This window comes from Manacus candei, unplaced genomic scaffold (genome assembly GCF_025592945.1).
Source record: "Manacus candei isolate 608988 ecotype Guabito, Panama unplaced genomic scaffold, ASM2559294v1 h1tg000046l, whole genome shotgun sequence".
Taxonomy (NCBI): Eukaryota; Metazoa; Chordata; class Aves; order Passeriformes; family Pipridae; genus Manacus; species Manacus candei.
This window is the reverse complement of record NW_026138094.1, coordinates 13,023,425-13,040,107: the sequence shown is the minus strand read 5'-3', so window position 1 is coordinate 13,040,107 and position 16,683 is coordinate 13,023,425. Positions and strand designations below refer to the sequence as shown.

Below are 16,683 nucleotides of genomic sequence, written 5' to 3'. Positions count from 1 at the left end.
GAGCAGAAGTGGGCTTCTTGTTGGACACCAGGTGAAGCTCAGGACTTCTGCACTAAAAAACTACTTCCAGGGAGTCATTTGTGTTCATCTGGGTAAAGAGTGCACTGCTTCTCTTTAGTATTTTATTGTACTGGGGAGTGATCTTTTTAACAAATAAATATTTTTGTCTTTAAAGAACCAATTTCTGACTCAGAATTAGGTGCTTAGTTTCGAATAAGTCTGATAAATGATAGGCAGTTTGAGGAAAGGCTTGGAAATCTGTAAGCAGCTGAATGAAAACAGCATGAATCTGACTATTGGTAATTATCCTGGGTGTTTATAATCTGCCCAGAACTAGTGGGGCAGGGTAATAAACAGCTGTTGCATTTTTATTTTCTGTTAGTGAGCAAAATAAATACATCATAGTTAATTTCCAGATCTGAACTGAACACGAAACAAAGGCCAGTTATCCCAGTCATATAAAAAAGTTCTCTAAGCTGGGATATCCAAAACTGTTAAATGGAGTATAAATGCTCTAAAGAGCATTTTCAGTGCACTTCATTGTGTCTGACAGACCAGTTTATATTGTAAGTCCATATAGGCTTTCTCTAAAATGGGATCCAAAGAAAACACAGCACAGCCAGATGGAAATTGGAGTTGACTTTGAGCTCTGATTAATTTGTTTTTCATATAATCCTTTTCAGGGCAGCGAGAAAAACGTGAGAAAAAGATGATATATTGTGGTATAATTAACTCTGGTGAACAATGTGAACTTAAAAGACATTTCTTTAAAAAAAAAATAATGCTTTAATGGGAACTGTATTTCCCAAATGTCGGGGATGGACCAAGATGCTTGTCCTGTTTCACGTTTGGGTCTCTGCAGTTCTCATTATATATGTGGAGTTCTGCGAAACATAACTCACTTCATGAACTAATGAACTAATAAGTTCTTAAATCAAAACAGCAGCAGCTGCTCATCTGTGGTCAATTCCCAGCATTGGACCCCTTTGGACTTCATCCTTCTCCCTATTAAGGGGATGAGGTTTCATAACTGAGGCAGGCGAGTGCAAACTTTTGCCATAAAGCTCTAGAAATTTCCCTGATTTATAAAAAGCATTAAATGTCTCAAATTAAGTAACTTTCAAGCTGAAACAATCATAAAGCTAAAAGCAGTATGACTTTGAAAGCCCAGCCTCAAACAGAGACATGAACAGATATATAATGCTTTAGTTAACGTTGCTGCCATTTCTCTTACAAATTGTTCTTTAGGGTATTGTAACTCAGCTGTTTTTAAACCCATCACTCTGGAACCTTGCCTGCAAAATGTCAGCACAAGTGCAAATTTTATTTCTTTAACAAAATAAAGGGCTTGGAGCAGTTAGGCTTTCTAAACTTTTATGGCAGGAAAATAAATTTCTCTCCTTTTGCTTTGCTGCGGCGGGAGCTGTGACGTTCCCCTTGTCCTGCCAGCAGGTAGAGACAGAAACCAAAATGGTTTAATGGGGAAAACTCTGTGTGTTCCAGCTTGCCTTTTTAAAACAAGAGGAGCCCAGTGTGGGAGTGTCAGCACGGCCGTGTCGTTGCTGGGCTGTGCTTTGGGCTGAGGGCTCTGTCCCTGGGGGTGGGTGGAGGGATGGTGGCTTTGGAAGACAATTTCAGGAGTTGGGAGCAAGATGTGGGGAGCAGCTCATTGAAGGAATTAAATCTCGAATGAGGTTGCCTTTCCTACAGATTCAGGAGAGAGAGGCATCACTTCTGCACTAACCAGTGCATCTCTTACCAGATCTACTGTCTTGGAGCTCTTTAAATTCTGCCTCTTCCATCTGGCTTCTAGAGCTGGGTAATACCAACTCAGTCACTCCTTTAAGTGCTTTCCTGAAGTTGTTCAAGCCTTGACCCCCATATTCCAGGCAGTAGCATGCGATTTTTTGGCAATCAGTATGTGCTCAAATGGGGATTTCCTGTCTCACTGGACATGATGACCAAGTGTTACTGTTGGTACTTTAGTTTTGTTGTTTATTCTTTCTTTTTAAAGGTCTAGGGAATGAACTTTCTTGCAAATAGTTGCTTCAGTGCAGCAAGTCACATTTAATAGCCTCTGCTTTCAGCTTGAATCTTTACAGAAGGAAGATTAGGTAATAGTTTGTGTAGAAACATCTGTTTCCTAACAAAGATTTCGCCCTATTTTATTTTTTTATGTTGTCCCACTAACCAGAAAGTCCTTTAGTCTTTTAAAGACTTAGAAGTCTTTAAGTCCTTGTTGGGTATTAGAGTTGCTGTGGTTTTAGCTTGCTCATGTTCTGGATCCTTTGTTAGCTTAAGTTATTAGCCTTAGATAAGTGTTGTGGGATGGAAGGGCTGCTTTCTATTGTGAGCGCAATTTCTGAATCTCTGGACAATTTGTCTGGGTTAGAATTTAAGTTTTTTGGCTCCAGTGCTTGTTTAGACCTTTTCCTTGTCTGAGGAAAAGATGTTGTTAAAATAATTAAGCCTAGCGTGCATTAAAAGAGAACCTTTCCACAAAATTGAATTGCTTCGGGTTTATTTGAGTTTTGGGTTGCTTAAATAAATTGGCTTTTTGCTTTGTTTGCTTACAAGCAACTTAGTATCTATTATGGGGAATCTTTTTATCCATGTTTTCCATAGAAGGCCGGCTCTGAGGGTTTTGAAGAACAACAGCTCTCTACACTCTGTAGTTCTTTGTTTTACATCAAAGTGCAGTTTATGTGTCTAATTATTACATTATTAGCACACACTTCTTCCAGCCCCTTTAACATTGTTATTGTGATATGTGTCTAGTGTGGAAAGACCTAATATATAGATTTATTAGGGAATAAATCCTTTTGGCCATTGTTTTCTTGAGAGTTCACTGAGTTCAGTCTACTGTTTTCAAGGGGAAATTCCTCACTGTGATGCTGTGTGTTCTTGTAAACAAATTTATCCTGTGTTTCTTAGAACTCAAGAAGCCTTTTTGTATGTTGGTGCCAAAATTAGTGAAACTTGGTTTACGGGAACATGCAAACAGGAATTCAGTGCATTGCTACAAGTCCAAGCACTTTGTTTTCTTCCCAGTCCCAGTGCAGGAAGTGCTGACCAGTCCATGGAGCTAGGATTGTAGCAGGACTAGTATTCCAAGAATTAGGGCTCGCCTGGCTCATGACTCAGGGAAGAAAGAGTGATTTGAGGCTTAAGTTGTAACTTTGTGGGAAGTGTCCCCTTTGTGTCTTAAGGGAGGTGGGGAGTAGATTAGCAGTGTAATTGGCCAGTGAACCACCTTCTGTATCACCTGTTCTGTTTGCAGTGATGTGGCTGCAGCCCTGCTCAGGTCACAGGAGCCATGATCTGATTTGGAGCAGAGAGTGCAGATGCATTTGGTTTGTCTTTGTGTTCCTCAGTGCAGCTCTTGTCAACAGCAGCAATAAAGCAGCATTTCTCTGTGTGCTGCCATCCCTGTGCTGCTCCTGGCAGTGCCTGTGGTGATAGGCTAGGTGCAGGTGTAAATCAAGCCCTCGGGTTCTATTTTAACACTGCAACCTAATTAAGAAGTTAAAAATTTTCTGGCCACCGGCACATCCCGCTTGTGTTCCAGTTTCAGAAAGGCTTGGAAATGCCTTATTTACCGACTTGTCTTTCTCCTCTTACCTTCCCAGTTTGCGGGCCAAACGTCGACATTCGCAATGATATCCACGAGCTCAAGCGCCTGGAGAACTGCACGGTGATCGAGGGCTTCCTGCAGATCCTGCTCATCTCCAAGGCAGAGGATTATCGCAGCTTCCGCTTCCCGAAGCTCACCGTCATCACGGACTACCTGCTGCTGTTCCGCGTGGCGGGCCTGGAAAGCCTCAGTGATCTCTTCCCCAACCTCACCGTCATCCGCGGCAGGAACCTCTTCTACAACTATGCCTTGGTGATCTTTGAAATGACAAATCTCAAAGAGATCGGGCTCCACAACCTGAGGAACATCACCCGCGGCGCCATTCGCATCGAGAAGAACTCGGACCTGTGTTACCTCTCCACGGTGGACTGGTCTCTCATCCTAGATGCGGTGTCCAATAACTACATCGTTGGGAATAAACCTCCAAAGGAATGTGGGGACTTGTGCCCGGGAACGATGGAAGAGAAGCCGCTGTGCGAGAAGACATCCATTAACAATGAGTACAACTACCGCTGCTGGACCACCAACCACTGCCAGAAAAGTAAGATCTCAGTAGCTACTGTGTTTTTGTTACCTCTCCTTGAAGTGAAGGTTTAATTTTGTGGGTTTATTTTGAGCTCTTTAGCAACTGAAACTTTTGCTCTAGCTGTGTATAGTTAACATGAGCTACCCAGTTACCACACAAATAGATTCCTACCCAACCAGTAGAGGCTCATCTAACTTGGTTTAAAAAGCAAAACAAAACAACCACTGTAAACCCCAAACCCAACAAACTCCCTGAATTAATTCTCTGTGGAGAAGATGAAAAGTGTAAGTATAGAACTAAAGCCATTATAGCAAAGGTGGAGCCAGTTTTAGCTCCCTTGAGGACTTTGGCAGGAGGTGGCCATCAAGTGCCATCACCTCCTTGCTAGAGGGACATTCTGTGCGTGCCAGAGCCATTGCTGTTATGAAGCTGTTGACTGGACTTCCTCTGACTGTTCTTTGCTTCCCTTGGATGCACCCTCTGAAATCCCTGTAATGGTAAATTCTGTACCTAAGAACTTGTTTACTGGCATCAGTTTGGGCAGTACAGTCTGCAGAGTCAAAGAGTCAGTGGACATCGTGGCTCCTGACAGAATCATCCCTGCCTGTTTTGTGCTTGTCTTTCTGATAGCCAAGTATTTAGCAAAAACAAAACCTGATCTCTTCTCGCTTTTTAAAAATAGAGTAAACAAGCACATAGTTTACTCAGATAACACGATTCCATGGCAGGCTTTTTGAGTTCATCCTGGAACTTTAGGAAAGCTGAGCCCTGCAGTAGCAGGAGGGCTTAATTACAAGCAGTCGTCACTGTGCCTAAATTCCACATGGCATCTTGACCAAAGCTGCCATAGTGACAGGAAACACCGCGGTGTGAGAGAAAACAGGACCAGTATAATTCAGGTTACCTTCATTTGGGGATGTTGATTTTTCTAAAGTGGCTCATCAGTTGCTTGTGAAACCCTCCTCGTGCTCAATTAGAACTGCAATTAAAGCAGCTTGTAGGGCAGTTTCAGTCAACACATGCCAAAAATACCTCCGGAAAAAGGCATTTGGAGTATGTGCTTTTATCAATACTTACAGGAAATAAAGTTTGTTTTTTAAACAAAGGCAAGAAACCCCCCTCAGCCTGTTACTGGGAGACTTAGTGCTTTGTCCAGGGTGAGGGGAGTGTTGTTGTGAAACGTTAGGCTTCCTCAGGCCAAATTTATGTCTTCATTAACAGACTAACTCTGTCTACAGAGGGTGACCAAGGTGATTCCTGTGCAACCTTGGTGCCTTCAGTGGTTTGAATGGATGTAACCAGAGCGTATTTAATGAGATACAACGACTTAACTTGCTTTCTGTTGTGTGCTCTGGCTGTTTGGAGTAGACAGAAGTAATGTGCAAAAAACCCCTTTTGGCTTCTAGGGGAATGTTAAAATAATTTGGATCCCAAATGCACATGAGAAGAAATCTGTTTAAATAAAATGAGGTCATAGTTAGACTGTGATAGCAAGACTTTGAAGGCAAGGGTGTAGATAACGTTTTTTTTTCCCCCCTATATGCTTTCATCTCCTTTCATGGGAGATTGTGAAGAAGAAAGCAAGTATTGGAAACGAGCCTTGAAAGGCTTGTGATGAGCATTACACTGTGGAAAAAACCCATCAGGTTTAGAGTATCTTAAGGTGCAGAGCATAGAAAGAAGCGATCAAGTTCTAATCTATAAAAGGAGTGAGAAAATTTGGACCTATTTTCTAATTTGTTTGTTGTGATAAGCCACTGACTTGGAGGAAGAGGACTTCAAATTTGCTAGCCATTCATCTAAAAGAGAAAACAACCTCAAAGTACTCCTGTTCTGAGGGAAAAGAAGGGAGGTATAAATGTGCAGTTGCTCCAAAGGAAGCTTTTTGTCTCTCCTGTTAGATTGCTTGGGTGCTTTGGCACTGAACTCCTGATCTGGAGAGGACTCTTGCAGTACAAAATCACCCCAGACACGAAAAAGAATAGAAGCAAGGACTTGTCACTTCCTGAGTGTTTCAGTCTGCATTTTCCTACCAGTAGAGATATGACACCTCTGTTATTTTCCAGGGAATATTTTTCTAGTGTAGTATCTAATTTAACCCTGACATTCTCCTTGTGCGTCACAGTCATGTTAAGCTGAAAATGTTGTCTGTCACTCAGGGTTCCTCCATGCCTTTTTATTTTCCTTTGCTCTGGCTCTGTGGAGGAGTGTGTATTAAATCTCTCTTGTCCTTGTTTAGGTTTTTACGCTGAAAGATCTGAAGTTGGCGGGTAAACGTTGTGTGGGAACACTCGGTACTTTAAGTAGCCTGGCTTCTGTTTAATTTTGCCGTTGAGTGGAAGTTGGTTTTTTCCTTCTTTTTCTCGCTCACAAACGAAGGAAGAAGCTTGTGCTTCCTTCAATATAACTTGTGCAGGAACAATGTGGAGGGAGGAGGGAGGGAAGGATATGCTGTGTCTGACATAAAATAATCCGTGGACATTTGTGTAGAAGAGTGAGCCACAAAGCAACTGTAACTTCAATTTGTTTTTTATATTTAAGGTTGAGCATAAAGCGTCAGCGGCTTCGCTGCCAGCTTGGTTGCCCTGGTTTCTGTGTAGTGTACATTCCTTTACCTTGGAGTGCCCCAAGGCAGCAACAATACTAGTTTGCTCTCTTTGGAGCTGCAGCACGTTGTGTTGGGCTTGGCACGCTCTCATCTCTCTGACTTGCACCTACTTTTGTTTTGGTGTATCAAATACCAGCTGTACCTCCCTGGAGCTGCAGGTCCACGTAAAAGAACCCTTCAAGATAAAAGGAGAGGACTGAAGTTGTTTGTTTGCAGCAGGAGTTATGCTTTGGGGCACAGGTGGAGACGGAAAAGACAAAAACTGAGCGACCAGACAGACAAATAAGATTATGGCCTTCTGTGTTTTTTTTTTTTCTGGCAGTTGTGACTGCTGGAGAGGCTTCTGGAAGCTGCCTGCACCTTGCTCAGGGGTTGGTGTGAGAACCAGAAAAACTGTGTCTGATGATGCATTCGCTTTGCCTGTCCAGTGGTCTGCTGTAAAGAAAACTTGGGTTGTTTTCTATATTCCTCTTGCTGATGACTAAGTTTTGAGCTCTGTTCCCTTGGTCACTAGGCCTTTCCAAGCCTGCAGACACCAACTGTAAATTATACCCTTGAAAACCTGCCTGGAAGTTCAAGATCCCTTGTCCACCATAACCCTTGTGCTCTTTTTCAGGCAAGTCCAGCTGACTCTTCCTAAAACACTGTTGGGATTGCAGGGGCCATAAGAAATGAACTGGGTAAACTCCTTATTTGGGAAAGTAATAGCAAACCCAGCAGTTAGCTGTATATGTGATATACGGTGTTCAGTTGGGGTATTTTTGTTGTGTCTTTTAAACTTCACCTGAACTGGGGGGACAGTGGACAAATAATTAAGTTGGAGATGCTCTCTGTCAAGTATTAGCTGAAACACTTCCTTTCATACTCAGAGAAAAGAAAGATGAGGAATCTGGTTCTGGGGGTACACAGATATCTGTGAGGAAGGGGGATACTGAGTTCAGCTGCTGCTTCTGTGTGAGGCAATGAGAGCACAGTCTGGGTTCTGCCCTTGTGAGAGAGCAAATTATAGCTCCCCTATTCCCCAAAGGGGGTGGAATAGCCATGCTTCCTGTAAAAGCAGTGATGGTGAATATCTGAAGTGCATGAGGGAGCTTTAAGATTAGATTTGCCACTGGCATAAAAAAAAGGAGGTGTAAATTGGCCTTGTAGAGAGAACATGGATTAGGGCCGTGAGCACTTGGTTCAGAACATACAATGTGGCGTGAGAAACAATAGCTCACGTAGACCCCGCTTCCAGAACAACAGGAGAAAACTTCAGCTTCCCAACGTGTGAAACTGAGGACCATGGCAAAGGCATGTGAGGATTTGGAGGCTGATAAAGAAGCAGATGGCAGCTGAGCACAAAGTGTTTTTAATGAAAATGTATCCCTATTCCTTTCTGAATTGGTTTGACAATGGCCCGAAAAGATACCCGGTGTGTGAGGAGCGGGAGGGAGGGAATGACAGTGAGTGGGAAGAGTGGTCCATATGTGCCTTCTACTAAAATGTTGAAACATATGGAGACAGTAACATGATGTATTCTCACAAATATTCGGGATCTGCTCCTGTTTGTTTACACGGAGCTCAGCGGATAATGCAGTTGAGTGGTATCGGTTGACATGGCTCCATTGACTTGTGCAGCGCTCACAGTGTGTGCCAGCTGGGAATCTGCTCCCTCTTCATTCAGCAGAGTAGTGGGGAAAACCATGTGCTGGACTTTTTTTTCCCTCCCCTGCTCTCTTTCTTGTTTTCTCCTCTCTGAGGACTATTCACTGTATTCCCCTGTCCTTTAGAAATACTGAACACACGTGAACACGAGGAGAGGGGAAGAAATCGGGACCCAGAGATGCTGAATCAAATTACTCTTATTTTGCTTTAAGTTACATTTGCATGCCTTTTTTTTTTTTCTGTTTGCTGCTTCCTTTAAACTTTCTGTTTGTTTTTTTTCCTTAAACCCTGAAATATAGTAGATATTGTGTATATCACAACAGGCTTTCAGTTTTACTCTTTCATAAGCAAATTAGATGTGGTTTAATGTGAAGTTGATCTATGTAACACCAATTCTACCTTTGTTGGTTTAAAAAAAATAAGTAGCATAAAAACCTGACCATATTTTGAAATGGACAGGTTGTTTGTTGGTTGTGTTCGGTTGGTATGCAAACTCTCCAGCAAATAAACATCTTCTGAAAGGAAAAAACAGACCAAAAAAAAAATAATTGTAAAAGGCACAGTTGGTGTCACTGAGTTAGAAAAATCTGGAGCACGTTAAAAAAAATTTGTTAGTGTTTTCCTTCTGAATGAAGTTTTTTGCTGACTTTCGCTCCCCTCCTGAGAAGTCTGCTCTCCAGCCAGAGGTTTCCCAGAATTTTTATTATGGCTGTGAGAGCATATTTAATTAGTAAGCTGGAATGGCCACAGAGCAGTTTAGGCCAATCTGCAGTTAATTACTGTAGCAGTGGTTTATATTCTGAGAAAAGGGCTAAAATTAAACAAATGTATACTTGCCATTTTTCTTTGTTCTGTTGTGAAATGCCATAACCTGGGAAGGATCTCTTGAATCTTGCAGCCTGCACTAGTCACTGGAAACTAAGTGCTAATGTTGAATACTCATCTTGGCTTCCTGGTTTCTTTTGGCATAAAGGTTTGTAGAGGACTGTTTGTTTTGAGAAGTCTTTAAGTTTGGGAGTTTTACTTTCCAGTATTGAGACACGATGCAGTGAACTTGGTCCACTGCTGACACTTTGCTACACACTTGGAAAAAAAAAAACCCTGACTAACAAACTTTTAAAAATACTTTAAAAAAAATTAGAAATTTTCCCTGCGTTTTGGAATAAAGAATTACAAAAAGTTTGAAGTGGTCTTCAAGGGTTTTGAAAATTCCTTGTGTCTTTCCTACTCACAGGTAAACACACACACTTTCATCTTAAGAAGACATTGTGTTTTATGCTTTCTTTGACTTGCTTTGTCAGTCCAGAGGTGTTTCTGGTCACCAAGTGATGTGTAGCCACATTCCCTGCTATTGGAGACATTTATTTCTTTTGTTGTCATTTCTGATGATGGGAAGGGGAAATCCATGTGTTGTGGAATGCTCTGATTTCAGTGGCACTACCATTCCTTGTAAGCGATGGGGTGGTTAAATGAGTGTACCCAGTTACTCTGGATAATATAAACTCTGTTTTACATGGAGACCATTCTGATGGATGTGCTTGAATTGTCTCTTGCCAAGAAACCATTTCACCATCAGAAGAAAAACTGCAGAAATATAACTGGAGGTCACTGATAGGAAATGGGAATTCCCTGGTTTTCTGGGTTGCATGTGTGTTAATTCCTCAGTTGTTTCCCTGATGCTGGGTGCTAAAGGGTGGAGAAGAAAAAAGAGTGCCACCCCTTCCTACAGGAAGATCCAAAAGCATCCCCAGATATCACACTGTGTGCGTGACAACCTTCCAACTGCAGTGCTTGGAAAGAAGTCCTGGTCTAACCTCCCATTGTAGGGAGGCTCATGGGAGAAGGGAATGACTCTGTAGCCTAAGGGGCCTGAGGTTGTGGAGCAGAGGGGAGAGGAGCTGATGTGTGTGACTCAGTGAGAATTTCTAAGATGTTGTTTATTTATTTCAAAGTTAAAAAAAAAAAAAGCTTTAAAATCTCAGTAACATCCTGAAGGTACTTGCAGAGTACTATGTGTTAGTGATGGTTCAGAGATGTGATAATCTGGTGCTAGCTGGAGTCAGAAACAGAACACTTTTGGTTTTACTTCTGCAATACTTTGCTGTTCTTGGCAACTTGCTTTCAACCCAGAGCAGGGTGAGGGTGATGCCTTCTTTACAGAATTTTTTGGTTTACCTTCCTGTGCAGCAGAGCCACGTTAAATCTGTGCAATTAAAGGCACACCTAAAATTGAACCAAAAGCTTTGATTAACGTGCTTAACGTGCGTTTCCAGGTCCCATTGATACATATTAGACAAATGTTTGATAATAGAATAGACAATTGTATTGGATGGTTAATTAGATCTAATGTAAGGCTTTAATTTTATGATGAATTTGCAAAACAGCTGGGAGCTGGGAATAGCTAGCAGTGTTATAGGGAAAATGTCAGGGAAATGTCAAGTGTAAAACCAGGAGAAAGCTGTGTTTTTGCTGTGCTCTTGCAAATGTCGCAGGGACAAGGCAAACTCAGCCTGGCTTAGTGTTCCCTGCAGTTCCCTGTGGCTCTTATCCGTGCAAAGAGTGCGGCTTGGAGCGGCTTGTTGGTTTTCCTGGGGATTTCTGTTTTGACAGGTGATGCTCGTGTGGATGTCAAACGAGGGGTGAGCTTAAGCTGCAGTGTTTTTATCCTGGTGGGGGCCCTAAAATGATCTGTCCTCCACCCAGCTGTCCATTTCCATGGAATGTATAGAAATAATCTCTTGTGATGACTGACCTGCAGTTGAATTTGGCTGAAATAGGCTGAAGGGGGTTTGGAGGTGGGCGTGTGAGCCAAGCCACTGAACTTGCCAGCTGACTTTTCCTAGGAAGGAAGGGTAAAACTTAGGTTCAATCCTGGATAGGAATCACATTCTCTAAAACTTTTGAATAGGAAGAACCATTTTTTCTTGGTTTTCCTTCCCCAAACACACATGAATGTAGGAATGAATAGTCCTTAAGTGTTTTCATAAATTGTTTTTAGGTGGCAAACAAGTTTTTCAGTGTTCAACAGTCATGAAACAGCCTTTGTTTAGCCTTCCTTCCCACTAATAGTGGGATTTCCTTCTCAAGTCTGTTTATGGCTCTGAGAATTAACTTTGATAAAAAGATGCTGGGATAATAATATGTTAATACAGACTGTTGAACTGCCTTTTCCTTCGGAGGTGAACTCAGCCTGGTTCAGTTGTGACTGTCTCTTCCTCCCCCTCCCCGGTGCAGTTTGCAGTGTTTGGAATGGAATGTGCATGTGCTCCCAGCCCAGCGCTAAAAATGAGCTAGCAAGGAGTTTGCCCACCATGAAATGGGGAGGGTCTGAGGTGCTTTTTAAAGCTGGAAACCATCCTCTCAGGTTTTTTTGTTTACTGTTTCTTGCTGGGCAAAGTGAACGTGTGGTTGGTTACCTGCCCAAAGTACAGTTCTCTGTGCCCCAGCTCATTGTTGAGTGTGTCTCTGTAGCCCTTGACACAGTGCAGGAGAGAATGAACTCAGCACAGGACTTGAGGATCCCGCTTGGAAAGGCTGGGTTTTTTGGGAATTTGGTGGCTGATTTGCATGTTCAGAGGGATTCAGGAGGCAACTCAAAGTTCTCGTGGTTGCCGGTTAAAGTTCAGCTTATGCTCTGAGGTGGATCAACCTTCTTTGTACACCAGTGTGACCTTCCTGATGTGTTTTTTCCTGGTTGCAACACCCTGGGTTAACAGGCTCTTAAGTGTTCCCTCCTTCATAAACACTGCTCCAAAGCTGTCCAGACTCATCTCTTCCCAGCGCACTCATCGTCCCCCCAGTAATGGCTTCTCTAACTTTTTACTCAATTATGGGGTCTGTTTGTCTTAAATCGGGTTTTTCCCCCCAGTTGATGTGTGAGGGATGTAGATGGATGATTAAAGGTTATAGTTTTGGGAAATGATGCCATTTAGGAAGCATGTTTGAAGTGTTGAGCGCGCCGAGCGAGTCTTTTATATCGACGCGGGCCTTGGGAGAAGGAGATGTTTTTCTATGTATAGAAACTTCCCGTATAGGATGGCAAGAGGAGGTTGCAGGGGGGTTGCCTGTCTCTTTAAGTGGGTTTATAATTGGCTAGGAATTTTTGTCAGCTTAGTCACTGCAGCATTCAGCGGATGAGGGAAAAAAACCACAGGCCCCAACCGTTAGGGCCCTGGATAGGCTCTGTCATCCCAAAGGAATGCATGTGAACAAAACACTTTGTGCGGTGCAACCGTTGGCCTAAACAGTATTGCATTCTTAAAGCAGGCTCTGAGTCACATGGAGCAGATGGATTGTTTCACTAAAATGGAAGTTATGTATCACTGAGCGCTGGGATCGAGCTTTTAAGTGTGGTTCCAATAGGTCACGATGTGTGAGGGTGATGAAGGGGTGCAAAGGGCGATGGGGGGGGGATCAACTCCTTGTTTTGTGGTTGGAATTGCTTCTGTGGCCTTAAAAAGGTAGGAAAGTGTTTCAGTTTGTTAATTAATGGGCTGGCACACCGGCCTCAAGATTTCAGACAAATCTTAATTCTGAGGCACTTTATTTCATGCTGCCCAAACTAATCCAAAGGAACCCCTGTTTTGGGGGGACAAGGAGGGGAAAAAAAACCCAAACTAAACCCCAAACCTGTTGGCTCTTCTCCCAATGAGATCAGCTGCTCCAGTCTTCTTCCCCACCCTGCCAGGCTTTTGCCCCCAAATCTTCCTTCGAGCCGTTCTCTCCAGAGCCGGGAGTACACTGATTAGTGAGGGAGTAGTTCTGTCTCCCAGGGTGCCTCTATTTGGCTTTATCTCTTCCCTTCGAGGGATTCGGAAGGATCTGATAGGAGCCTTCCCAGTCTCCAGCCTTTAAAGCGTGCAGGGGAGGAGCTGTGACTTCTGGCTAAACTAATTCAGAGCTGTCAACTGGGGTGGTTTTTTAATTATTTTTTTTTCCCTTCCTGTTTTGTGGGGAATCCTCTTTAAGGAGTGCTCTAGGATTTAGTGGAAAACCCGGCCTCCAGTTGGTCGATATTGACAACTGCTGTCACTTGGCAGCCTGTGGCTGGTGGGAGAGCAGCGAGTTTGGAGGTTTTAATCCGGTTATCACCAAGGCAGGTGTTTCGGAATTAGTGCCTCCCCATGTAGTATTAATTGAATCTTAAATCATTACAGCACAAAGGGGAAACATTGACTGAATTCCCTTCCATCTCTGGAGCTTTCCTCGTGAAGGCAAGCACATGAATAGGGGCTCTCTGTTAGGGGAGATGGTTCTCTTTCCAAGTGCCTGGTGAAGGGTGTTTGGCAGAATCAGAACTGACTGGTCCACGTGAAGCGCTACATGTAGAACCCAAATTGCAGTGAGTCACTGTCTGCTCTGTCTTTTGTGATCTGGGAGTCTGGGATAAAGTACTGCAGTGGGTGTTAACAGATAAAACCAGTATGCAAATCCTTAATTCAGAGATGAAGGCTTCTTCCTCTTCCACTCGCTGCAGTTGTTTGTCTGTGTGCATCCGTTTCTCTTCTGGAGAAAAGAAATTAAAATAATCAGTAATACCTTGCACCAGGAGATGAAGAGAGTGGTGGCAGGGAAAACAAATACTGCTTCCAGCAAACCAGCTGTAGAGAGATTTTAAATTCAAGGGCTGCTTTAGGATATCAAGTGATTTACAGGAGAATATAAGTAATTGGAATTTATCTTACAGATGAAAAAAATCATAGTCTTCCCAGGCAAAAAAATTACTCTTTTCTGCCCTTAGGGTGCTTCTTTGAATGGTTAGAATTGTCTGCACCTGGCAGATGATCTTTTAAGGAGAAGAGTGAAGCAGAGGTGTGAGAGAGTGTTTTTGGAGTGGGGATGCAGTGGGAATCTTTCAGCTTGGCAGTGCCTGGTGACAGAACAGGCCACTGAAGGCTGTGGTGATCACAGGTCCCAGCCTCAGCTTCTTGCCTCTAAAAGGAACATTTTGCTCTGTGAATTGGCACTGATGTTTTAATCATGGCACTGTTTTAATCATACTGGGATCCGTGTGTGTTCCTGTCCTGTGCTGTTCATGCTCTGGATTTTGGAGACGGTGTCCATGTGCTTTCAGGTTATAAATTCAACATCATGCATGTAGTAGTACCTCAAAACCTCAAGCTGTGAAGCTTTCTCGCTCTTTTTGTCTCCTTACTAAGTGTTTATTGGAATGGTAGCCGGCCTGGGATGAGGGAGGAGGAGGAAACATCGTTCCCCAACACGGGGCTCACCCATCTCCATAAATGGTGCAGAGCTCCTTGTGGATCCTCCAGGAGAGGCCCTTGTTTACAGTGAATGTGCTGTAGTGGGGTTACTTCAATGACATTGCAGAGCAAGAGGCAAATCCATTTGCTTTTGTGGGTGTGCTGAGTGGGCTGCATGATCTGACCTGCATGTGAGGGTGCTGTCTGGACAAGGCACGTCATGAGCAAGTGGACAGCTATTTTGCAATGTTATCCTGCTCATTCTTCTAGTATCCAGGAGACACTGGAATTGGTGTGAATAACTGTGTGTGCCTGGTTGAACACAGTGCCCTAAAGCAGGAGTTAAAAAAACCCTAAAAGGACACATCCCCACCCCCAGTTTCCTCCCAGCTTGCATTCCCAGCAACAGCAGCAAGTGTGGCAGTAACTTGCCTGGTTCTCCTGTCTTCCTTTCCAGGCCTCTGCCTTTGCTGTTCTCCCCTTCCAGCATGGGTTTGGGAATCTGGGAGCCTTCCCTTTGCCTGCCTGGCCATTACTGCTGTTCTCTGCAGCAGCAGCAGCACAGAAATGATGTGCCTGTCCAGTCCATTCTGCTGCTGCTTGGTAAACTAATGAGCAGAGGCACTGCAGCTGCCAGGAGGAATTCCTTTCCAGCAGTTCTGCGAGAAAAGTCAGCAGGATTAGGGCCTGGTTCAAACTTGATTGTTCAGCATATCTGCTATGCAAACCATTTGGGTGAGGGAGAGAGCAACCAGAGTGGCAACCAACGTTGCTTGAGGCAGAAACGAGCTGTGGGAACAAGGAGGAGACTGTCTTGTCTTTATAAACCGTAGTGCTGCTTAGAGCATTTTGGTGTGTTTGACTACAGACATATATGTATATGTATTTTTTTTTCCTCTTCTCTGGAACAACACCCCAAGTTAGTGTCTGTCCTGGCTTAGAGGAAACAATTATTTCAAAAGCCTTTCTTAATAGCTCTCCTAATCACCTTGTGAGCTGCCCTGATGTTCTGCTGTTTGGATGTGCCTGCTCTCGTGCCAGATCGTGCACTGGATCTCACAGTTCTGGAGCACCTACTTAGTTATCTATCTAGGCAGGGAGCATTGGGGCACCTCCCAAGTATTTAAAAATAGAAATAAACATCTCCTGCTTGCTCTTCCTTCCCTGATTAAATTTATAGAGTTTGTGTTGGGCTTGTTTTGGTTTGTGTGGGTGAGTGGGTGTGTCTTGTGGATGAAGAATTAATTGTGAGGGAGCTGGAGTCAAAGGAATATGTTTGTACGTTAGTTTGGAAGCTTCGAGGTCTTTGGTCATTTTGCTTTATTGAGTCACTTTACATGAAGGTTCTGCTTTCTATGCTTTCAACTTTATTTTGGGGTTTTTTTTTTTGGTTCCCAGTGACTGTGTAGTGACCTGCTGCTGGAGTGGGAAGCTGCAGTCCCAGCAGTGGGAGGTGATCTCTTGGGCCATTGCCATGAAGCATTTGAGGTATCTGGAGACAGACCTGGAGTTGCGGGTACAGAAGGTAGATTTTTTGTCATGGTGCTGTTGGAAAGACATTCTGGAAGCAGGAACTTTCTAGGATATGATTGTTGAAGTGTAGTGACTGTAATACCAACAGAGGAAGAGTCTACAGATGTGATTACAGTACTGTGTCCTTGAGTAAAATTAGGTGAAGGAGGTATTCCACTCTTCTTTAATTTTCTTGTTAAGTGCTTTGTTGTGCTGGTAATTTTTTTCCATTCTTGTGAAGCAGGTGTGGTTTAACCTACCTACATGCTGCAGTAATAAACACTGAGTGTTGTGTGTAATACATGGAAAATAAGATTAGCAGAAATAATAAAAACACGGTGTTTGTGCTGCTGCAGATGTGAGAGCTAATGGGACAGCCAGGGGCAAGTGATGAACCAGTTAAACAGGGACCAGGCACTCTGGTTTAGCAAGCCCTTCTCTTCTGAACACAGCCATGGCTACAAGTTAGACTGTGATTACAAACTTGTTTGTTTGACTTTGCTTCAGTGCTCCCTGAGCCAAGCTGCTTTAATTATATGAGGGAATTGCTTCT

The 16,683-nt window shown here is 43.3% G+C and overlaps 1 protein-coding gene across 3 annotated transcripts in view; it reads left to right on the top strand.

Moving 5' to 3' along the window:
* IGF1R (insulin like growth factor 1 receptor) overlaps positions 1-16,683 on the top strand; it is a 165,527-nt gene that overhangs the window by 26,328 nt on the left and 122,516 nt on the right. For all 3 annotated transcript variants that reach the window (XM_051796782.1, XM_051796781.1, XM_051796780.1), the window contains exon 2: positions 3,630-4,175. In XM_051796782.1, coding sequence (XP_051652742.1) covers positions 3,630-4,175 — 546 coding nt within the window. The remainder of the gene's footprint in view (positions 1-3,629; positions 4,176-16,683) is intronic.